At 45.5% G+C, this 24,213-nt stretch overlaps 2 protein-coding genes across 2 annotated transcripts in view; both read left to right on the forward strand.

Moving 5' to 3' along the window:
* Window positions 1-3,159, forward strand: part of MTARC2 (mitochondrial amidoxime reducing component 2) — a 38,316-nt gene extending 35,157 nt beyond the window's left edge. Inside the window, exon 10 of the mRNA XM_034667670.1 lies at window positions 2,299-3,159. The gene's annotated coding sequence lies outside the window, so the exon portion shown is untranslated. The remainder of the gene's footprint in view (window positions 1-2,298) is intronic.
* MTARC1 (mitochondrial amidoxime reducing component 1) overlaps window positions 1-24,213 on the forward strand; it is a 43,944-nt gene that overhangs the window by 6,033 nt on the left and 13,698 nt on the right. Inside the window, exons 2-5 of the mRNA XM_034667208.1 lie at window positions 7,110-8,436; window positions 11,857-12,030; window positions 19,597-19,759; window positions 20,782-20,922. Coding sequence (XP_034523099.1) covers window positions 8,150-8,436; window positions 11,857-12,030; window positions 19,597-19,759; window positions 20,782-20,922 — 765 coding nt within the window. The 5' untranslated portion in view covers window positions 7,110-8,149. The remainder of the gene's footprint in view (window positions 1-7,109; window positions 8,437-11,856; window positions 12,031-19,596; window positions 19,760-20,781; window positions 20,923-24,213) is intronic.

A 24,213-nucleotide genomic window follows, 5' to 3' on the forward strand; every position in this document is an offset into this window, starting at 1 on the left:
GGGATTGTTAACAAGAAAACCACAGCCCTAAAATGGCTTTGCTAAGTTAAGGCTTCGAGTCAGTAAACCAAGACTTAATACCTAACCTAACTACAGTTTCAGTTCCCCTAGAATGTAACCTTAACCAGGCAACATGGACCTTCCTGGTCAAAACTAGGAAATTGACTAGTAGACCGTTTTCCGGACGAAGGCAACCTTGCCTAAACAGTGCATTCCTTGCTAACGAAGTCCGTTCTTCTTTTTATGTCTTTTCTCTGCCTTTAAAAACCTTTCATTTGTTTAGCTCAGTGGAGCTCCCCTCCGCTTGCTGTGCGATTCATGAATTGTTTCATAAAGTCAATTAGACCTTTCCATGTACTCAGTTAAATTTTGCTCTTTAACACGTGTGGGATGGAATGGAGCTGGGAGGGGACGTGAAAGGCCAGGCAGGGGTGGCAACATGTGTCTTAAGCAAGGCGCCAGCTGTGGGCATGGTGAGGGACGTGTGCGTGCCCAGATCGTTCACGTGGCCAAGATGCTGTTGGCCCCTGGGCCCCGAGCAACTTTTCAGCCTTATTATCCAGCAGTCCCCCCTACAAACCCAGGGTGCTTGTCCTGCTGCCCACCCCCTAGAAGCATGGAGAACTTTCTCCTCTGGTGGGCATTGCCGCTGGCCTTTAAAAATCCCTGTAATGTTACTCATCTACTTTGTGACTCTTGTCTGGTTTCTGCGTTCTGGTTTCTTTATAGGACCGGTTGGTTAAAGCCGTACAAAGGTAGCAGTTAATATTTGCACGGGGTTATCTATTCATTTAAAATTCAAAATTTAGGGGTGCCTGGGTGTCACAGTCATTAAGCTTCTGCCTTCTGCTCAGGGCGTGATCCCAGCATTCTGGGATCGAGCCCCACATCAGGCTCCTCCACTGTGAGCCTGCGTCTTCCTCTCCCACTCCCCCTGCTTGTGTTCCCTCTCTCTCTGGCTGTCTCTCTGTCAAATAAATAAAATCTTTAAAAAATAAAAAAAATAAAATTTAAAATTTAATTATGTAAAAGTTCATTATTCCATTATAGATGTAGCACATGTTCCTTATGGTGAATTTAGAAAACACCAGCCACATTGGGGAAAGAAATCACCCACTGTCACTGTTTAAAAATTTTATTCTGGTTGGTTTTTTTGTTTGCTTAATGTAGCTCTGATCTGTCTGATATATATAATATGTACATATATGTAATCATACATACTATATACAGATTTATATACTATATACAGATCTGTATATATACTATATACAGATACATATGCAGGTACATATCATCCATGTATCATATGGTAAATATATGTGACGTATGTATCATATACACTTTCATAGACCTCCAGTCTTTTCAAAGGTCATTTCTGATGGCTTCCTAACATTACATGTAGAAATATACACCATGTTCTAAACACCATTTTATAGTATTTGATACTTGGAATATATCCAATTTTGTTGTAAATATTAGAGTATATATCTTTGTATGCAGAATCACTTTATTTATTATTTTTTAAAGATTTTATTCATTTGAGAGAGAGAGAGAGCGAGCACGAGCAGGGGGAGGGGCAGAGGGAGATGGAGAAGGAGACTCCCTGCAGAGTGGGGAGCCTGTGGCAGGGCTCGATCCCGGGACCCTGAGATCATAACCCCAGCTGAAGTCAGACTTTTTTTTGTTGTTGTTGTTTTTTTAAAGATTTTTTATTTATTTATTTGACAGAGAGAGACAGTCAGCGAGAGAGGGAACACAAGCAGGGGGAGTGGGAGAGGAAGAAGCAGGCTCCTAGCAGAGGATCCTGATGTGGGGCTCGATCCCAGAACACTGGGATCACGCCCTGAGCTGTAGGCAAACGCTTAACGACTGTGCCACCCAGGCGCCCCTGAAGTCAGACATTTAACCAATTGAGCCACCCAGGTGCCCCCAGGGCCATTTTACAATTGAGTGTTTTTCTGTAAGTTAGATTGCTAACATGGAATCATTGATGTGCGGGATACAGGCATACGAATACATGTATATAGCATTCTGACCAATGGCTTTCAAAAGCGCTCTTCCCCTGTGCGCCCCCTCGTGCCCCGTGGGGCAGATCCTGGCTCTGGGCTCTTGCCAGACCTGGGTGGGCTTCTCTGTCTCAACAGGCTGCTTTTTCCCATGAAGGTAATTTGGCGCAGGACATAGCTTATGTTTCCTGCATTTTAACCTCATTGAGGGACTGTTTTGTGAGTGTTTGTGGTATTTATGACCTGTAGGAGAAATAACCAAATAATCAGAGGTCCTTGTCCTTTATTTCAGCAGCCGGGAGGCTTTCTTTAGGATTCTACCGACTGCAGCAACACCATGACCTCGGGCACCCTTGCTAACCAGCCTGTGGCCGTCTTCACCCTGGAAATGAATCTCCATTTTTCACTTTTTGAAGTTAAGCATGTTCCAAGTTCATGCAGGAAAAATATTAGAGGCAATTCAGAAATAAGAAGATCAATAGATTTTAGGTAGTGAGGACTTTTGAAATAGATAAAACTGTCTATGAGATTGTTTCGAATGTTACTAGATAGATGACACTTCCCAATCCCTGTCGTTAATGCTGATGAGTAAAGAAAGCTTAAAGAATCAGTTAAAAAGCTGCAAAATTTTTTTTCTAAGTGTTGACATTTTATTACCTATCATTCGTGTTTTAGGAGGAAGGGGAAATGAGATCACTGTTTTCTGATGTGCGTTTTACATGTTAACACAAATTCCTGTTGTTGGTCTTTACATGGCTGTTGAATCCTGTCAACTTTTTGCTCATGGGTTTTGGAATCGGTTGTATGTGAGTATGGAAGTTAATTTATAGATCTTGTTTTGGTATTCGACTAACCTCTGTGAAGCCATATGGAAGTAATCTGTGTGTAACTGCCAGATACAGTGCCTGGAATTCCCAGTATGATGAAGACAAGATGGGATTTTAAAAAGAATGGAATTTTGAGAGTGGGAGAGAGGAGGAAGAAAGCACGAGCACATTTTTTTTAGGTGCAAATAATTTTTTTTGGAACAAAGAGAAGTGAACTATTTTGGTATGACTAAACAAAAACCCTCACTGAAGAAATCTGTGGATGAATGAACCCACTTATAATTTTGTAGTTCCTTTAATATTAATAAATGTGAATCTCAGTTGTACTTTTTCTTTGGTGTTTATGAGTCTGCTTTAGGGCTTCTCTCATTTCATATTAGAACTTTGGTCACTGGCTTTCATTTTTCTTTAGTCTTTTCTAGTAGCCTAGCAGAGGGCTTCCCTCCAGAGATAGGAGTGGACGCTGCAAACATTACCTCCCGTGGTGGTGGGGGATGGGGGGTATCATGAACTACCGGCGGCCCACTGAGGCAGGATGGCCAGTGACCATGAGGAGACTGTCAAAGGAGACTTTGAAGTCAGCCATTGAAATAGAGAAGCAGATTTTTTCCTTTTGAATTTCTGAAGAGAGCAGTGCCCGGCTGGCTCAGTCAGAAGAGCACGTGGCTCCTGATCTTGGGATTGTGAGTTCAAGCCCCACGTTGGGTGTCGAGATGACTTAAGTGAATAAATAAAAACTAAATTAAACTAAATTTCTGAAGAGAAACTAGAGAGGGAGATAAACAGAAATGCACAAAATTGAGCACCCCTGACCTGTCTTTCTGTGGAGAATGTGGAGAATATGGAGCTGGAGTCCTGTGCCCTGCTAAGGTGTGTTGTTCTCGCTATCTCCCGATGGCAGACATCACCATCCACCAACAATTCTCTGTGGGAAGCTAGATTTACCCCTTCTCCTTCCAGCTCATTCCTGGAAGAGGCGGTCATTGATGTACCATAACAGTGGAAGTAACCTTCCCCCCTGTGCTCTGAAGACAGTTCCTGGCTTTCACAGGAGTGGGGCAGGGAGAGGGAGACCTGGGGTTGGACCAGAGACTAGGACAGATATACTCTGTTTAGGCCTAAATATCTATGGTGAGGAAGAATGTTCAAAGACAGATCTTCCCTGAGCACTAAAGGCCCAGTGGTGTGTTGCCACTTGGGGAAAAAGGATTTGCTGTGCTTTGGAGACTTTCCCTTTACTGACGTAAGACATTCTCCATTTGTGCAGACAATTCTGGCGGGGTCTTGAATTGTACTGTTCTAGGCTGACGGAGCCTCTCTCCTTGACCAAACTAGTTAGGCTCCTCTGAAGCCCCTTCTCCACTAGACTGCACCCTTGACTCTGGCCTTGCATAGCTCAGTTGAGCAAGAATCCTGCTGAATCAGTTTGAGAGCGTCCTCACCCGTGATCCCTGATCACTTGTATTAGTGGATTGAGTTCCTTATCTCCACCTTCGACATGTAAGACTTTGGCCTGCCTTCAGCAAGAATCTGTTGAGTCAGTTTAGCGAGAGTCCTCCTACCCTTGATGTTTCCCCCGAAGTAATTTTCCATCCACGGACCCCATCTCTCTGCATCTTGTCTATAAATCTGCACTTGTCTTTGCTGTGTTCAGAGTTGAGCCCTATTATAATATCTCTATTGCAATTGTCTTATTTTTTATTGACCTATAACATTGTATTAGTTTAAGGCATATGATGTAATGATTTGGTGTATGTATATATTATGAAATGATCACAATAAGTCTAGTTAACGTCCATTAATTACCTCACACAGTTGTAATTTTTTTCTTGGGATGAGAACTTTTAAGGTGAAATCTCTTAGCCACTTTTAAATTCACAACACAACATTGTTTTGGTTTTTTTAAAGGTTTTATTTATTTATTTGTCAGAGAGAGAGAGAGAGCTCACAAGCAAGGGGAATGGCAGGCAGAGGGAGAAGCAGGCTCCCCACCAAGCAACGATGTGGGACTCGATTCGGGACTCAAGCCCAGGACCCTGGATCATGACCTGAGCTGAAGAAGGACAACCAACTGAGTCCCCCCGGGCGCCCCCACAACACAGCGTTGGTTAACTGTAATCAACATGCTGAGCATTACGTCCCCAGAACCTGTTCCTCTCACGACCGGAAGTTTGGGTCTTTTGACAACTTTCATTTATTTCGCACACCACCCACCCCCTGCCCTTGGCAATCACCAGTCTCTTCTCTGTATCTATGAGTTGTTTTTATTTTTGCTTTTGTTTTAGATAAACATATAAATGAGATCATACGATATTCGTCTTTCACTATCTGACTTATTTCACTTAGCATAATGCTGTCAAAGTCTATCCTCTTTGTCCCGAATAGCAGGATTTCATTTTTTTTTAAAATAAGGCTGAATAATATTCCGTTGTAGGTATACACCACATTTTATCTGTTCATCTGTCCTGTGGACACTTAGGTTGTTTCCATGTCTTGGCTATTGGCAATAATGCTGCAGTGAACATGGGGGTGCATAATTCTTTTCAAATGAGTGTTTTCTCTTTCTTTGGATAAATACCTAGAAGTGGAATCGCTGGATTCTATGGCAGATCTGTTTTTAAATTTTTGAGGAAACTTCATACTGTTTTCCACAGTGGTTACACCAATTTACATTCCCACCAACAGTGCACAAGGGTTCCCTTTTCTCCACATCCTCCCCAACACTTGTTTTCTCTTCTTGATAATAGCCGTTCTAACACATGTAAGGTGGGAGCTCACTGTGGTTTTGATTTGCATTTCCCTGATGATGAGTGATAGTGAGCACATTTTCACCTACCTCTCGGCCATTGTATATCTTCTATGGAAATATGTCTGCTTGGTTCTGCTGCTCATTTTCATTTTTATTTATTTTTAAAGATTTTACTTGTCAGAGAGAGCACACACAAGCTGGGGGAGCAGCAGGCAGAGGGAGAAGCAAGCTCCTCTCCTAGCAGGGAGCCTGATGCAGGACTCCATCCCAGGACCCTGGGATCATGACCTGAGCTAAAGGCAGATGCTTAACCAACTGAGCCACCCAGGCACCCTGAGTTGACTTTTCTGTAGGGTGTAAGATAGGGGTCCAGTTCATTCTTTTGCACGTGACAATTTTGCCCCTGCCATTTATTGAGGAGACCATCCTTTCCCCTTTGTATATTCTTGGCTTCTTTATCATAAATTAGTTGACCATATATGCATGAGTTTATTTCTTTTCTCTATTCTGTTCCATTGATCCATGTGTCTGTTTTTATGTTGATACTGTATTGTTGTGATCACTATGGCTTTGTAATATAGTTTGAAAACAGGAAATATGATGCCTTCAGCTTCATTCTTTTTTCTCAAGATTACTTCGACTCTTCAGGGTCTTTTGTGGTTCCATGCAAATTTTAGGATTGTTTTTTTCTCGTTTTTCTTTTCTTTTCTTCTTTTTAAAAAAGATTTTATTTATTGGGCAGAGAGCACACACAAGCAGGGGAGCAGGAGAGGGAGAAGCAGGCTGAGCCCAGAGCCCAATGAAGGGCCCAATCCCAGGACCCTGCGATCATGACCCGGGCAGAAGGCAGATGCCTAACGGAGTGAACCACCCAAGCGCCCCCCCCCCTCCTTCTCCTCCTTCTCCTCCTCCTACTTCTTCTTCTCCTCCTTCTTCTTCTTTTTAAAGATTTTGTTTTCAAGTGATCTCCACATCCAACATGGGCTTGAACTCACAACCCCAAGATCAAGAGTCGCACGCTCCACTGACTGAGCCAGTCAGGCACCCTAAGATTGTTTTTTTTCTTTGAAAAATGCCACTGGAATTTTGATAGAAATTACATTGACTCTGTAACTTGCTTTGTGTTCTATGGATATTTTAACAACATTAATTCTTCCAATCCATGAGCACAGAACAATTTAGCATTTATTTCTGTCGTCTTTAATTCCTTTGATTAATGTTTTATAATTTTCAGTGTATAGACCCTTTACCTCCTTGGTTAAATTTATTCCTAGATATTTTATTCTTTTTGATATAAATGGGATTATTTTTCTTAATTTTTCTTTCTGATGGTTTGTTGTTATGTATAGAAATGCAACTGGTTTTTGTATATTGTTTTTTACTGAATTCAGTTATTCTAATAGTTTTTGGTGGTGTGTTTTGGGTTTTCTATATATGTGATCATGTTATCTGCAACACAAACAGATTTCCTTCTTCCTTTCTGATTTGGATGCTTTTTATTTTTTCCTTTCCTAATTGCTCTGCTAGGACTTCCAGTACTCTGTTGAATAAAGTGAGAAGAGTGGACATCCTTGCCTTGTTCCTGATCTTAGATGAGCAAAAGTCTCGAAAGAAGTCTTCCTTACGTCTTAACAAGTGTCAGAATAATTAACAGTCTGGCACATCAAACAGGAGCCTAAGACTCTAACCCTGATCCTGATGGCTGACCTTGTTTGAAACTGACCTGATTTGAAAGAAACAAGTGACTAAGGTAGTGCCTGCAGCGTCGGTGGACATTCCCTTTTGCCCTGAAGCAGCCTGGGGATCTTGGGCCAGTACCCGCCTTCCAAACTATGAACCCGGCAATGCTGCCAGGAGCGCACCGCGCCCTAAGCCCTGTAGAGGGCGTTTTCCGCCGCCCAGTGCTGCTCCGACCTGCGACTGGGAGAGTCCGGACTACCGCCAGCTCCTCGCCAGCCTCGGTTCGCGGGCCCTGGACGCCTGGCCGCATCCGTCCGCCCTGATTCCCACTCCCGCAAGCTCCCTCGTCCCGCGTGGCAGGCGGGGAGGGTGGCGGAGGGCAGCGGGACGCGCCGTGCCAGCCACGTTGTGCCCACCGGCGCCCCATTATCCCCAAGGCGGGATCTCCCGGCCGCCCGATTTCTAATTTAGATAGAAATTACGCTTTGTCCTGCAACTGTGGTATCTGTGACCGCTTTAGGTTTAATAAAAACCCACACATACGTAAAGAAAGTGGTCACTTGTAGCGAGCGTGGGGGAGGGCGCACGGCCTTGCAGCCGCAGGCCGCGGAAGGCGGAGGAGGCTGTGGGGCAAGCGCACAGCCGAAGCGGAGCCACCACCTCCCACCGCCGGCGCCCCAGGGGCCACCCCTCAGGGAAAGGCCGCGGTACTCGGAGCGGCCCGGAAAGGGTTCGGGAGCGGCCTGCCCTTTGGGCTCCGGGCCAAGGGTCGCACCTCCCCCCCAGCCCCAGCGGCGGCCGCTCTCCGGCCGGGTGACGGATGACGGCTGGGCGTCCGTGAAGGGCCCCGCTGCAGCCGCCGCCGCCTGCTCCCGGCCCGCTCGGCCATGGGCACAGCCGCCTCGTCGGCTCTGGGCCGCCTCGGCCTCCCCGCGCCGCGCCTCCCCGCGCCGTCCCGGCCCGCCTGGCTCGGGGTGGCGGCTCTGGGACTGGGCGCCGTGGCGCTGGGGACGGTCGCCTGGCGCCGCGCGCGGTCCAGGCGGCGCCGGCGGCTGCAGCAGGTGGGCACCGTGGCGCAGCTCTGGATCTACCCGGTCAAGTCGTGCAAGGGCGTGCCGGTGAGCGCGGCCGAGTGCACGGCCTTGGGGCTGCGCAGCGGCCACCTGCGGGACAGGTAGGGCCGCGCCGGGCGGGGTGCGCGGGGTGGGCTCCGGCCGCGGGCGGGAGCGGGGCGGACTGCAGAGTCCGCCGGCCGGTCCTTCCTGCCCTTACAAAGGAGCAAGGAAAAAGGAAACGGGGGGCTAATACCTCCCGACAGGGGACCCTAGGGTCCCGGGACCCTGGGCCTCTGTGTCGCGACCCAATTCCCGGAGACAGCTGTATTTCCACCTCCCACGGGCGCTTTCACCCCTGCGCTCCTGCCCAGGAGTGCTTTTGGCGCCCAGGTGTCCGCCAGTGCGCAAACGGGCTCCTTTAACTCCATCTAGCGGAGGCGACGAGCGTCCGGGGGTTGGTCCCCGCCACATTAGCTTTATTAACTGTCTCTGCAGAACTTGGGGCAACTTGGGGCCTCGGAGCCTACCCCTCAAGGAGCGCACCAAGGCGGAGCGCAGAATCCTAAGGACAGCTGCTGCGGCTGAAGCTTCTCGCAGCTGGGAAAGGGCTAGTGCACGTGCTCCTTCCCCTCATTCTCGCAAGCCGCCGTGCGTGGACGGGGGAATCCGAGTCCCGCGCCCCCCAGCGGGGGACCCCGGACTCTTGTTTTCTTCCGCACGCGGGTGCTGCGTGGAGAGGCCTGTTATTAAGGCCCGGTCTGGGTAGTTGCGATCCTCGCGAATGCTTGGGGTTCAGGGAGGGCGGCAGAGGCCCGGAGCGAGCGGCTTTGTTCTCCTACGGGTCTGGCGTCAGGCCAGCCCGGAGCCTCATTGTAAGGCCGCGCTTCGAGCTCTTTCCTCCCACACGGGCCCTCACGGCTCCTGCAGGGAACACAGAAGGGAGGAGGGCTGAGGTTTTCCCCCCTTGCTGCTCCCGGGACAGAGCAACTCACAGCATTAGTGAGGGGTGAGCTCTGCCTCTGCTTCAGGAAGGCAGCCAAGAGTCCCAGATATTTCATGGTTTGTACGGAGTCACTAACTCGGCAAGATGGTCGAATTTATCGAATTCGTTTTGTCGGCCCCAGAGGCAAAGGGCGTTATCATTTTACTGTATCGACTGGGACTATTTACTGAGCTCATATATTAATAAATAGCAATCAGACACGATCTTCGTCCACCCACTTCCACGAAGTGTCATCGGGAGAAGCAGACAAAGGCTGTCAGACTCAGTGTGACAAGTGCCAGGGAGCACAAGGAAGGAGCACCAGAAACCGCCTGGGGTGGGCGGGAAGGACGTCATAGCTTGAACTGAATATTTAAAAGTAATTATGAACTTTCCGGGCAAGTCAATGGGGAGAGGAACATTCTAGAGAGAGCTGGGTAAACACCCGGAGGGAAGGAATGCTGGGGGGAAGGTGAGTGCTCTCTTAGGGAATGAGCGGAAGGAACTGAAACCAGGCAGGTATGTCTACACCAGTGTCCCCTGCGCGGCGCGACTCACGGTGGCCGAAAGGTGGAATCAACCCCAACATCCACCCGCAGATGAACGACAAACAACATTTCCACACGATGGAATATTGTTGGGCCACAAAAAGGAACGGAGTTCTGATACATAGATAAATCTTGAAAGCATTATGTAAAGTGAAATAAGCCAGACACAAAAGGACAGATATATGATCCTTATTATATGAAATAGCTGTAGTAGGCAAATTCACAGACAGGAAGTGGATTCGAGTTTACCAGGGGCTCAGGGGGGAGGGGGGATGGGGAGTTATTGCTTAATGGGTTCAAAGATTCTATTTGGGATGATGGAAGTGTTTTGGAAATTGCTAGTGGTGATGGTTGCATAACGTTGTGGAGATACTGCCACTGAATTGTGCACCTAAAATGATTAAAAACACATTAAAAAAAATATCCGTTCTCTGTTGATGGACAATTTGGTTGGTTTCCACCTTTTGGCGTTGTGAATAACGTGCTGTGAACATCAGGGTACAAGTATCTGTGTGAGGCCCTGTTTTCAGTCCTTTTGGATATACCTAAGAGCATGCCAGGCATCTTATGTTGTATATATTTTACCACAATAAAACAATTGAAAAAGGCTGGCCTGTGTGAGGACCCAGGGAGTTGTGAGTGGCTGGGAGGGCAGCTGGGTTATGCTTTGCCGAAGAGTTAGGGTTTTATACTGAAAGCAGGAACCAGGGAGGGATTTTTCATGAGGGGTGACATGATTAGCTTGGTGTTTTGGAAAGATGAGACTGCCAGGGTGCCCACCTGGCTCAGTGGGAGGAGCCTGCAACTTCGATCTTGGGGTCGTGAGTTTGAGCCCCCCCATTGGGCATGGAGATGACTTTAAAATATTAAAAACAAAAGAAAGATCCGACTGCCATCAATACCTGGAAGAATTATTACACGAAGAAGAATATTCCTGTGCCAGTAGGAAGGATTTGGAGCAGGGCAGAGCTCTGTCTGGGTCCAGGAGGAGGACCGATAAATGGGCAGTTCAGGAAAGGGCTTCCACTAACCTTGTTTTTCTAGTGTAGCTGAAATATTTCGACCATGATGACCCGCCGGAGGTCATACAAGGGAGCTCTTTCACAGCCGCCCACGTTTCCCAGCATGTTATGTTGATGGACCCCAACAGCACAAACTCACTTCTAGAACTGTAATCACTTGATCCAGGGTGAATTGAAATTACCAACATGTCAGTATGTTTCCCTTCCTCAGTAGCTAAGAAATAGCCCATACCAGTTACTCTCCACCTCCCACCCCTGACCAGTTTCCTAGTCTCTTATTTCTCCATTTATCTTTTTTTCTGGGAAGTGCCTCTGCGTCGGAGTATTGCGCCAGAAAAAATTTTGGCCCTAGTAACGAGACCTTTGAGCAAATTGCAGCATTCACTGCCCTGAATATTAAAACCTTAATTTTTTAAAAAGGTAGGGGTGGATTTGGCAAGATGTAAGTGGCATCGTATGCCGCTCCACTGAACTCCGTGCTCTGAGCACAACAGAGCAACAGTCTTGTTATTTCACTGCCGGAGCCCAGGACCTACTGTGTGCCAGGCACGGTGCTTCCTTGTGCCCTTAACGTCTTTTTGGGAAATAGTTTCTTGTCGTCTCTATGGGGCATGTTTAATGAAGGTGGTCAGAATTCCTGGCCGTTGAGATGAAAATATACTAACATCTTTGATTTCTGTGTCATCTAGGAGCTCAAAATATTCTGAAGATTATACACACACACACACACACACACACACACACACACACACACGGGATGCTTGACCGGTTCCTCAACCCTTTGAAATTAACAGACACACTCAGTCTTGCTGTGCTGCTGAGTTGATGTTTGGGATGGACAGATAGATACACACATAGACACACAGACTCACACACACCAGGCTGACAGGGACAAAATCAAAGAGGACAGTGTATGACAGAAGCTCCCACAGAGACTGGCCATCCGTCATGGTGGGCCCCACGTATCTTGTGTTTTGAACATGGCAGGTTTTGGCTTGTGATCAACGAGAAGGGGAACATGGTTACAGCTCGGCAGGAGCCTCGTCTGGTCCTGATTTCCCTGACTTGTGAGGGCGATGCCCTGACCCTCAGTGCGGCCTACACGAAGGATCTGCAGTTGCCGCTCAAGACACCTGCCACGAATGCAGTGTACAAGTGTAGGTAAGGAAGGGGTCGAGACAAATAACACCACCAGAGGAGGAAGGACAAAGATGGGGTGGGAGTGACAGTGGACAATGTCTGGGAAGGGGTGGGATGAGATGTACGCATTACCATCGAACTTGTCCTGTTACGCCTGGAGAGACTGGGAACCTTCCAAATCTGAGTTAGGAAGGGAGTCGCAAATGTTTTGGTGAACTGTGATAGTTAGTACCAATGAAAGGAGTTCTAAGGTAGAAAAGACAGGTGCACCCAGGAGAGTGATCTGACCTTCCCGTGCCCAGGGGTCTGTCCGCACGGTAGTGAGGGTGGAGATTTCAGCCAGGAAGGGCTTTGGGCAGAGGCTCTTTCCCCGACGTTAGAAGGGCTGCAAGGAAACTTCAGTCTAGGAAAACTAGCTTTGCTTCTGAGAACTCATGTCTCAAGGTGATTTTTTTATTCCATTAAGGGGAAATTAGAATTTGGTTTAATTATACTCTTGTCATTGTTTCTACATCTTGAATTAAAATGCATTGTGAACGCAGAATGGAGTCCATAACCTATCACAGAAAATAACATCACATCAAAAAATGTAGATCCGAGTTAGCTGAAAAATATCTGAGTACCCCAAAAAGTTTATAAGATGCAATGCCCATCTAATTTCTGTAATATTTTAGAGTTTCAGGCATAATATGTTCTTATTTTAATTCGATGTTTTTAAAATTATAAATGTAATACATATTCATAGTTGAAAAAATGGAAAATACGAAAAGGAGTAAACAAAAACCTGTGAGATAACTGTAAGTAGTATTCTGATATTTTTTCTGTCTTTGTAGTTAATATTTTAAAAGAAATAATAGAAAAATCAGAGTCTTGAATATTGCCATATACTTGATATGTTGAGTAGCTTTTCATATTATTAAAAATCTTCAAAAATAACAATTTTCTCGTTGGCCTAATATTTTATTCTAAGTGCGTGTCCTATAATGCATTTTAACATGTTCCCGCGATTAAATATTTGGATTGTTTTCCATTTTTTCCAGGTGTGAAGAAGAATGTGACAAATACCTTGGTGTAAATCTTTGTCAAAATGCTAATTATTTCCTTAGGGAAAAATTTTTAGCAGTGGTTTTGCTAGAAACAGGGAGCTGTAGACTTTTGATACATGTTGCTAACTCGTTTTGCAGACCTGTTATACCAACTGCGTAGTTACCAGTATTTTATGGGCCTCTCTGTCTAATTGCATTCTGACCACTACTTTAAAAACATTTGGGCACTGTTAGAGGAACAAGGTGGCCTTTCTTGTTGCTTTAATTTGCATTGTATTTATTGTCTGAGAAAAACTTTTTATTTTTACCTTTTTTTTTTTTTTTTAAAGTAGGCTCTAACACCCAACATGGGCCTTGAACTCACAGCCCCACGATCAAAGAGTTGCCTCCTTCACCGACTGAGCCAGCCAGGTGCCCCTGAGGGAAAGTTTTTAGTATGTCTGTTGCAATTTGTGTTATATATTTGCTCCTCATTCCTGTTTGTTTGTCATCACTAGGTATCTACCCATACTTACTTATGGTTATTTTTTTCCCACTAAATTATTAATTCATTTGGAATTAAGTGGAAACTTTTTTCATGGCCCCATACAGAATCTTCGGTCCACACTCAAAGACTAAACAAGAGCATGTTTGGAAATTGCAAAATGAGAAGGTTCAGACATGTTACAATAGTTCACAGACTCTTAGGGCGAAGATGTCAGGGACCTTTTGGACCTGGGTTTCCTTTGGGAGCCAGGGCCATTCTCTTGTGAAGGAGTTGTAACTTCAGCCCTCAGTCTCCCAAAGATTTCTGATGAATCTTGGGGCCCCGGGGTCAATTTCAAAAGGTCACGATCCTAGCCAGTGCACCTGTTTTTTACTGTTGAGGTTGTTGCTTGATTTTCTTATAAGCCATGCTAGCCACTAATGGGATGCAGAGAATTAGGGCCATTATATGGATTATTCAGGCAAACAGCCTCAAACCATGCCTATATTATCTTTGTCAAAGGTTTTAGAAACATTTGGATTTTTTTTGGCTTGGATTTTTTGGGACGGTGTGTCATTGGAATGTTGGACCCCATGACACAGCTGAGGCTGCTCAGAACATAGGAGAAATGTGGGAAGAGAAAGGAAGAAGGCAGAGAACAAATTGTGCTAATTTAAGGGCCTCATATTGTGGAAATTTATGAATCTTCTCTACTGAAGGCAGTTAGTAAAGACTGAAGGAGATAACTCCTAGTCAAATAGGACGACAGCAACACAAAACCCCGAGGAACATGAAAAGTCAATGAAACATGACATCACCAAGAGAGCACAGGAACCAAGTAACCTATTTCAAAGACACAGAGGTGTGTGATTCACCCAATAAAGCATTCAGATAGCTGTTTTGAGGAAATTCCATGAGATACAAGAAATCAAAGACAATTCAGTGAAAACAGGAAAATAATAAATGGACAAAGTGAGAAGTTAAACAAAGAGATAAAAATGATTAAAAAAAAAAGAACCAAAGAGAAATTCTGGAGCTGAAGAATAAAATGAATGAAATGAAAAATGCAGTAGAGTATTACCAAGAGCGACATGGGTCAAGCAAACAGGGGCATCTGTGGGGTTAAGAGCAGATCTTTGGAACTGTCCAGTCAGAGGAGAACAAATTAAAGAGAATGAAGAGTAAAAAAAGCCGATGTGCTCTCTGGGTTACCATTAAAAGAAACAACTGGTGAATTATTGGAGTTCCAGAAGAAGAAGAAAAGTGGAAGGGGCAGAAAACTTACATAAAGAAGTAATAGCTGAGAACTTCCTAAACCTGGGGAGACCTTTGCATCTCCAATTTCACGAAGCGTACAGGTCACCAAATAAATTCAACTGAAATAGAGGCTCTCCCAGACATGATAATAAAATAATAAAAGAATCAAAGAAAAAGAATCTTAAAAGCAGCAAGAGACAAGAAGCTTGTAACTTACAAGGGATCCCCCATAATTGTATCAGCCGACTTCTCAGCAGAAACCTCACGGGCTAGGAGAGACTGGGATGATCAGTAGTATTGCCAGCCAAGAATACTCTCTTTGGCAAAGTTAGCCTTTAGAAAGGAAGGACAGATAAGGACTTTCCCAAACACAAGCTGAGGGAGTTCATCGCCACTACATCTGCCTTACAAGAAATGCTAGAAGAAGTTCTTCAAGCTGAAAGGAAAAGATGCTAATTAGTCAAATGAGAGCATATGAAAATGTACAACACACTGATAAAGGTAAGCACAGAATTGGGGCACATGGCTGGCTCAGTTGGTAGACATGTGACTCTGGATCTTGGGGTCATGAGTTTGAGCCTCACGTTGGGTGTAGATGACTAAAAGAGATAAATAAATATATAATAAACAGAGCATCAAATTTGGAATACTCTAATACTGACATATGTGGTGCGTTAGTCACTTTAGCATAAGAAAGGACAAGAGTATTAGGACTATAGCTATAATAATTTAATACATATGCAACATAAAAGCAGGTAAATTGTGACATCAGAAACATAAAAGGGAGTGGGAAGTAAAAGAGTAGGGTTTTTAGGGGCGCCTGGGTGGCACAGCGGTTAAGCGTCGGCTCAGGGCGTGATCCCAGTGTTATGGGATCGAGCCCCACATCAGGCTCCTCTGTTATGAGCCTGCTTCTTCCTCTCCCACTCCCCCTGCTTGTGTTCCCTCTATCTCTGTCGAATAAATAAATAAAAAATCTTTAAAAAAAAAAAGAGTAGGGTTTTTATATGAGATCAAAATTAAATTATCAGCCTAAAATACACTGCCATATATATAATGTTTCAATTAAACCTCATGGTAACCACAAAGCAAAAAACTGGCCATTAGAATCAAAAGATAAAGGGAAGGGAGCCGAAGCATTCCACTATGGAAAATCATCAATTTACAAAGGAAGATAGAAAAAGAGGAAGAAAGGAACAAGGGAATTACAAACAGCTAGAAAATAGTAAGATGGCATTAATTGGTCCTTAGTTATCAGCACTTTTTTTTTTTTATAGAGAGGGTGCATGCATGCACACAACAGCTGGGGGAGGAGCGGCAGAGGGAGAGGACGAGAGAGAATCTTAAGCAGGCTCCATGCCCAGCGCAGAGCCCGATGTGGGGTTCAGTCTCACGACCCTGTGATCACGACCTGAGCTGAAAGCGAGAGCTGGATGCCTAACCGACTGGGCCACCCAGAAGCCCCTAGTTATCAATAATTTATGGAAATGGATTAAATTCTCCCATCAAAGGCACAGAGGCTGGATGGAGAAACAAGACCCATAACTATGCTGCCTCTGAGAGACTCACTTCAAATTTAGGGACACACATAGGCTCTGGGTGAAGGGTTAAGGAAAGATATTCTACGCACATGGAAACCAAAAACCAAAAGAGAGCAAGGGTTGGTATATTTAATCAAACAAAATAGATTTTCAGCCAAAGATTGTAATGAGACAAAGAAGGTCATTATATAATGAAAAGGGATATTCTTTTTTTTTTTTTAAGATTTTATCTATTTGAGAGCCAGAGAGAGAGAGCGAGCACAAGCCGGGGGGGTGGGTGGGTGGGGAGGGTAAAGCATACTCCCCACTGACCAGGGAGCCTGATGGGGGCTCAATCCCAGGATCCCGAGATCATGACCTGAGCTGAAGACAGACGCTCAACCAACTGAGCCACCCAGGCGCCCTGAAAAGGGATAAATGCATCAAGAATATGTACCAATCGTAAATATATATGCCCCCCACCTTGGAGTTCCTAAATATATTAAGTAAATACTAACAAAAATGGGCAAAACAGCAATAGTCGGGACTTTGGTATCCCCCTTTCAATGATGGATAGATCATGTGGAGAGAAAAATCACTACTGAAATGTTGGCCTTGAATCATACTTCACACCAAGTGGACCTAACAGACATTTACAGAACATTTTCTCCAACAGCAACAGAATACACGGTCTGCTCAAGCACACAACGAGTCTTCTCCAGCATAGGTCCTGTGATAGGTCGCAAAACAAGTCAGCAAACCCAGAAGACTGAAATCATATCAGATGTATTTACCACCACAATGGTATGAAACCGGAAACCAAAATAGGACAAAAGCTGAAAAGTTTACAAACATACAGAAATTGAACAACACACTTCTGAACAGCCAGTGAGTCGAAGAAGAAATCGAAAGGGAAATTAAAAAAAAAATCTTAAAGAAAAATGGAAACACAACTTAACCAAAATCTGTGGGATGCCGCAAAAGCAGTTCCCAGTTTTTTTTAATGCTGACATTTAAAAAAAAAAAAAGATCTCAAAGAAACAGCCTAATTTTATACCTCAAGGAGTTAGAAAACACGCTAAGCCTGAAGTTAACATAAGGAAGGAAGGAACAAAGATCAGAGCAGAAATAAGTGAGAGACTAGAACAATAACAGAAAAGACCAACAAAATGAAGAGATGGTTTATTTATTTTTATTTTTTAAACATTTGGGAATAGTTGGCGCACCTAAGAGCTGGTTTTCTGAAAAGATGCAATTGACAAACTTTTAGCCAGGTGCATTAAGAGCAATGAGAGCAGAATCAGATAAAATCAGAAACGGAAGAGGAGACGTTAAAGCTGATAGCACAGAAATACAAAGGATCATAAGAGACTGCTGTGGAGAAAACTCACTTGAAATAACTGGGGGAAAAACCCCAAAACAAAACTAGAGTACTTACTACCATCTACTGAGCACATCCGAAACCTGAGAATCGTTCTGGGGACCTTGTATAGATGATCCCTGATGCTTGTAAGGAGGTTGACTTTATCCCCTTTCTGGAGATGAGGAAGCTAAAGGCACAAAGTGAGAAATATCCCCAAGGTCACTGAGCTAGTCCTTTGTGGGAACAGAATGCACTCCCCAGTAGGTCTACCTGACGCTCTCCTCTTTCCCAAACTTCAGGCATTTGCACAGCCGTGCGTTATGCTGACTCTTGGGCATGCGACTGAGCCTGGAGCAACACAGGTTTGAGCTCTGTGGATTCGAACGTGCAGATTTTTTTCAATAAATACAGTGCAGCCTGTAAATTTATTTCCTCTTCTTTATGATTCTCTTAATAACATTTTCTCTTCTTTAGCTTTATCATAAGAATACGGTGGGTAATAACGCACAGCCTACAAAATATGTGTTCATCACCGGTTTATGTTATCCATAAGGCTTCTGGTCAACGGGAGGCTCTTAGTAGTTAAATTTTTGGGGAGTCAACACTTATATGTGGATTTTCTGCTGCATGGAGGGTTGACGCCCCTAACCCCCATGTGGTTCAAGAGCCAACTGTATTTATTGAATGTTTTCCTTCAAATTGATTCAGCTTTTAAAAAACACCTTAAAGGCATTTAATTAATTAATTAATTAATTATATTACTTATTCTTAGTATTTTTTTTTATTGTACCAGCTGTGTAGTGACTTTATTTACATACATCTTCAGTAGTAAAATATCAAAGTATTTTAATTCCGTGAGAAATGTGTATCTCGGGACACCTGGTGGCTCAGTTGGTGAAGTGTCTGCCTTCGGCTCAGGTCATCATCCCAGGGTCCTGGGATGGAGCCCCATCCTGGGCTCCCTGCTCAGCGGGGAGCTTGCTTCTCCCTCTGCCTACCTCTCCCCCTGCTTGTGATCTCTTTCTTTCTCTGTCTCAAATGGATAGATAAAATCTTTAAAAAATATGTGTTATAAATGGAATGTTACCTGCTAGAAATAGTCCCTGCAGAGGTCTCTGGACCTGAGGTCTGTTCTTTCTTTTTAAAAAGAGATGATTATCACGTGTTGCTAGAATTAAAGCCTTACTATCATGAAACTGAACAGAATCACGTTCTGTCTGTGCAATTCACCACTCTTTCCTGTTGTACCCAAGTACCAGTCTTATCTTGAATACCCACGATAGCAATGGTCCTACGCATGGGAGATACCAGCCTATACTGTTTCTTTCTCTCTGCAGCTGTGAGACACATACAGCTCCCATGAAGTCCTGCATCCTGTATGTCTGGGGTGGGGGGAGACTTCAAATCCTATGCTGATTGCTAGCAATCAAATCAAATTAGATTATTATTGCTGTCTATCATGTTTTAGATTTTATAGAACATTTTCACATACATTGCTGTGACTAGTTTCATTATCATCATACTGGTGACGTGTGGCTGGGCCTATTAAGTACAGATTTCTGGTTGCTGTCCAGCTGGGTGAACCAGATTTTGCAGTAATTGTAAGTTTACTTTACATTGATGCGTTCATTTTCTTCTGGAGAACTCTGTATCTTTTCCAACCTATGATCTTATTTTATTCTCCCGTGCATTCCTTCCAGATGGGGAAGCACAGGTATGTATCACTCTGTTGTACAACTGGGGAGAGCAAGGCTTGCCACAGACTTCACTGAGCCTTACACAGGGGTTCGGAGGCAAGGCCAGGCTAAAATCATGTTTACCTGATAATTAAGGAATCACGGTGACACCCCAGCTTTTCGGATCTGTGTAGGACACGCTAGGGTGTCCAGATTTTCAAAGCCTACAGCCATTCTTTGCTCCTGCCACCCCCTGCAGAGTGCACGGCCTGGAGATCGAGGGCCGGGACTGTGGGGACGCTGCTGCCCAGTGGATAACCAGCTTCCTGAAGACACAGCCCTACCGCCTGGTGCACTTTGAGCCTCACCTGCGACCGAGAAATTCTCACCAAATATTGGAAGCTTTCCGGCCTACCGACCAGGTCAGAGGAGCATCTCTTGGCTTTGGCCTTTGGTGTGTCCTGGGGAAGGCTGGCCTCCTCAGGGGTGCAGAGCCCATCAGGCAGGGCAGCCTGTGTGCTGAGCTCTGCTCGGTCATTTTGCCAGGCAGCTCCCGGCTTGGCCTGAGCAGCGGCTGGGGATTATAAACAGTAGGCAAAAATAAAGCCCTTCCTTTGGAAGCTTCATCTGTGTTTCTTGATTTGGGGGACTCTTGCCTTTTTCCCATGGGCATCTACTTTCCTACTTATGCAAGCCTTCCAGTGCCAACAGGGTTTCAAAACTCTTCTATGTCCAGATTTTTTCCACTCTATTCTGTAGCCGTATGTGGCGTCCAACCTTTGTACAGGGTGATTGCAATTGTCAGATGATCGCGCTTGGGCAAATGAGTGTGGGAGTAAGGAGAGCCACAGGCTTAAAGGGACCAGGTTAGCCCTCTCGGGAATAAGGCTGTAAGGATTCATCATAAAGGGAGGGTTGGTAACACAACACTATGGTAGCACAATTATTATGGCCATTAAAAAATTATATAAATGGTCAGGAAACAGACTTGATGTTGATTTGCAGATTGCATAAAAAAATAGGTATCCAGGGAATCAGTGAATATTTTTATCACCCATGTTAAGGTCATCAAGCACATCACATTGGGGAAGTTGAGGCTTGGAAAGGTGGAGTGACTTCCTTAAGGGCACTTGGCCAGTGGCAGCTCTCCATCCCAAGCCCATGTTCTCTTCATTCCATCATATAATTCCGGTTATCTGCAAGGCTATTTAGGAATCCTGAACCACTGTGACTTTTCTATATAAGGAACTAAAGAAATACTTAGAAATATTGTGTATGTGTGTGTGTGCGTGTGTGCATGTGTGTGCATGCGTGCGTGTGCGTGTGTGTGTGTGCATGCGTGCACATATACACTGGTGTAGGGGCTGGGGAAGAGAGGGTTCCAGGAACTAGACACATGTGACCTCTGTGTACCACCTTCCAACCATTTCTATTTCCTTCCCAGGTTGCATACTCAGATGCCAGCCCATTCTTGATCCTTTCTGAGGCATCGTTGGCAGATCTCAACTCCAGGCTGGAGAAAAAAGTTAAAGTGACTAACTTCAGGCCCAGTATCGTAATTTCAGGGTGTGGTGTCTATGCAGAGGTAACACAATGCCTTCTTTGTCCCTTTCCTTGGATTTAACTTTTTTTTTTAAGGTATAAGAGTCTCTGACATTGCATTAGATTATTCTAAAGAATTCGTTAATTATTATCGGTTGTGTGCTAGACAATTCAGAGTTTCGATTTCTTGAGCATCTAATCAGTGCAGACTTCTGTACAGAGGGTGCAAATATACATGACGTGCTGGTGTCTGGGGGGCAGTTCTGGGTCTGAGACTTCTAAGGAGAGTTCCCAGTACGTAGCGTAGTTTTGAGTCAAATGTATGTAGCATAAAATACACGCTGTGTGTGGGCCATGGCTCAAAGTCAGCATGGGCTCATGTCTTGTGGAGGTTGGCCTTCCTGTTCCATCGATGGCCCCAGGAGAAGACAGGCATCTATAGTATGGTTGCTGGGGCGTGCGAGTGAAGTCCCCAAGCTGGACGGCACTGCCCTAAAATTTTCCCAGTGCCACCTTCGATCCGTGCTCAGATGTCTGCACTGTGGCTTAGCATGAGGGCGCCATGATTCTGGTGGCAGATTTACCTTTGTCATTGTCTTTGAATATTTCATTTGGTTCTCTCCCTCGTCAACCGTGATGGTAGATGTTGGTGGTCTTGGGCATTTGGTGACTGATGACCACCCAGCTGTGGGTACTTGATGGAAGCACTATCCCTCGGATGGGAATTCTGGAGTTCCGGCGGCTCATGTTTTTAGATGGCAAGTGGAGGTGGAGGGCAGGCAGCAGAACTAAATCCATGTGACTGAGTTCTAATCCCTTATATTCAAGGGAATGGTTTCTGCCTTTCTGTCAGGCTGTGAGGAGGCAGCTATGTGTGCTGAAAAAAGCAGTCTAGGAATTTGAGGCCCACACTCAAACCCGAGGCTCTGAGGTCAGCTGCCAGCTTCCTCACTGGCCTCTGTAGGACCCTGTGTGCTCCCTCTAAGGCTCCTTTACCTGCCTGGAGAATGGGGTGATCTTTTCTGCTTGGGATTACCTTACAGGTTTGTTAAAGGATCAGTTTGGCTAAGGTGCCTTATGAAAAGTATAAATGCAGCGTCAGTCAGTGGAAGGCAACAGACGTACCCCCAAATCCACCTCTGCCATTTTATGTGAAACGCCCCGAGCATATCATGTCTTCCAAAGATGGCAGGTCAGCTGCTAGTGTGAGGTGGGAAACGTGCCCTATCCCTGAGAGCCTGGACTGGGCTATCTCTCCGTGTTCCACTGTGACAAGGGAGCTCGTCTGCCTTTGATCACACCCGACACAGTTCCGCCGGACTCAGACAAGAGGGAAAAATCCATGTGGGTTGCCTTTGACCATCTCATTGATATTCGTCTCGCACCAGTTGTGGCCAGGAAAGCAGTTTCTCTGGAGGGTTTTCCTTCTCGGGGGAAAAAAGAAAGGAGGGGGAGGGTTTCCATTTAATTCTCACATTGTGCTTTGCAGCCCAGGGAGATGAAAGTCATCATTCCCATTTTATAAGGGGGAAAGGAGAGGTCTGGGGGGGGTGGTGACCTGACTTACCCAGGCTACCCCATAGCAAGAAGTGGAGGAGCCGGGTCTTGAACCAAGACTAGTACCATGGGCCAAAGGAACTCTGAGCATTGTAGGGGGTATGCATGAGGTTGGGGCACTGAATTTGAATCCACCTGCTTCACTAAGTGGTGGTGTGACCCTGGACAGGTCCTTCACCTCTCGAGGCCCCTGCTTCCTGCAGTTGTAAAATGCAGATGGTTCAGCCAGCCCCTCCCCTGATGGCAGCTGTCAGAATCAAGGTCGATAATCTGCGGAAAAGCTCTTAGACATAGAAAGTGTCACAGGGAGGTGGGGGAGGGTTTCTGTCCTATAATCAGAGTGAAGGGGCCTGGCTCAGGCATTCCCCCAGCTGTGACCGACTTAAGCTTCCTTCCTCCAGTGATCCTTGAGCCCTGGGTCTTGTTGACGTTTCCTACCCCCAAATTCTGAGATGGTCAGATGCAGGTGAACTTGAGTACTGAGGAGACGGCCCAGAGTAGGACCTCAGATTTAGATTTGTTTGAACCGAATCTAGTTCTGGAAGCCTTCCTTTCCCTCTACCTCTGAGCGCTCCCTAACGGGGAACATTTCATATTTTAAGTCGGACGGTAATACGACACTGGCTGAGCTCATTTTGTCAGGCGTGTCACTCATCACACTGAGTTGGTGCCTCTGTGTCCCATGCACTGTGGATGACATGAGGAAAACAGGATTGAAGACGAGTGGCTGCTTCTTCCAAGGAGATCACAGTCCCAGGTGATCAGACTGTGAACAGGCCAGCGAGACAGGCCAGGAGGGTGGTGACTGCAGGCTGTTAGGTGACCCCAGGGGTGTTACTGACCCAGACCAGATGGGAGGTGACGGCCCCCAAGGGTCTGCTCAGGCACAGAGCATCCCAAGGCTCAGGACTTGCACCCGTTTACATCCCTGGCTTTCCTTATGGTGGAATTTTCTACCTTATTTATCTGTGGCTCAACCCCCAACAGGTTCTAGTGTACCTAAAAGGGGCTCTGGAAATACTTCTTTAATGAATAATAAACTAATTTCCTACCCAGAACCCACATTTCTCCTTTTGGATCTTGTATGTTTTTTATGACCACAGTGCCCCCTGGTGGGCAGACATGCACAGAACAGGCTGGGGCGGCTCTCATCGGGTGCCCAGCTTTTTTGGACCCTTGTGATACCTGCAGTTAAAAGACCCACTTTATGATTAAAAACTGCAATACATATAGCAAGAATGATGCACACGCTCAGAATTAAAATTCTGAGTCTGCAGGTCTCTCTCGGTCTTGTGACCAACAAAGAACTGGACAGGTTGGTTTTGACTCAAGAATTTCTGTCTTCAGCTCTCAGGCAGCTGGCACTTATCTCCCAGGACTATGATCAGGACTATGATCAGATGTCCTTCGTCTCCTCAGTGTCTTCCCTCTAATCATTCCCTGAGCCTCCGCACCCTTCTTCTGTGCCTTTCAAAGTCTCTGCTCTGGAAGGTTCCGTTCAAATCCTTTCTTTTCCGTGAAACTTCCCCTGACCACAGCAACCTGAGGCTTTGTTCCTCTGAGCTTCCAGATCCGTTCTTGTCTGTGTGGGTGGACCCACACACAGTGTACCACCTTACAATGCTTTCTCTCCAATCCTCTGGAACTTTAAAAAAGAAATCGATCGTTACCTTTTCCTGTCTCCCCTGCTGGATTAGAGGGGGGGCCAAGTGCATTGATTTGGTTTGCCCTGAAAAGGAGGCCCCACTGACCCAGGCTGTGGGCAAATACCTGAAGA

Source organism: Ailuropoda melanoleuca, chromosome 8, assembly GCF_002007445.2.
Source record: "Ailuropoda melanoleuca isolate Jingjing chromosome 8, ASM200744v2, whole genome shotgun sequence".
Classification (NCBI taxonomy): Eukaryota; Metazoa; Chordata; class Mammalia; order Carnivora; family Ursidae; genus Ailuropoda; species Ailuropoda melanoleuca.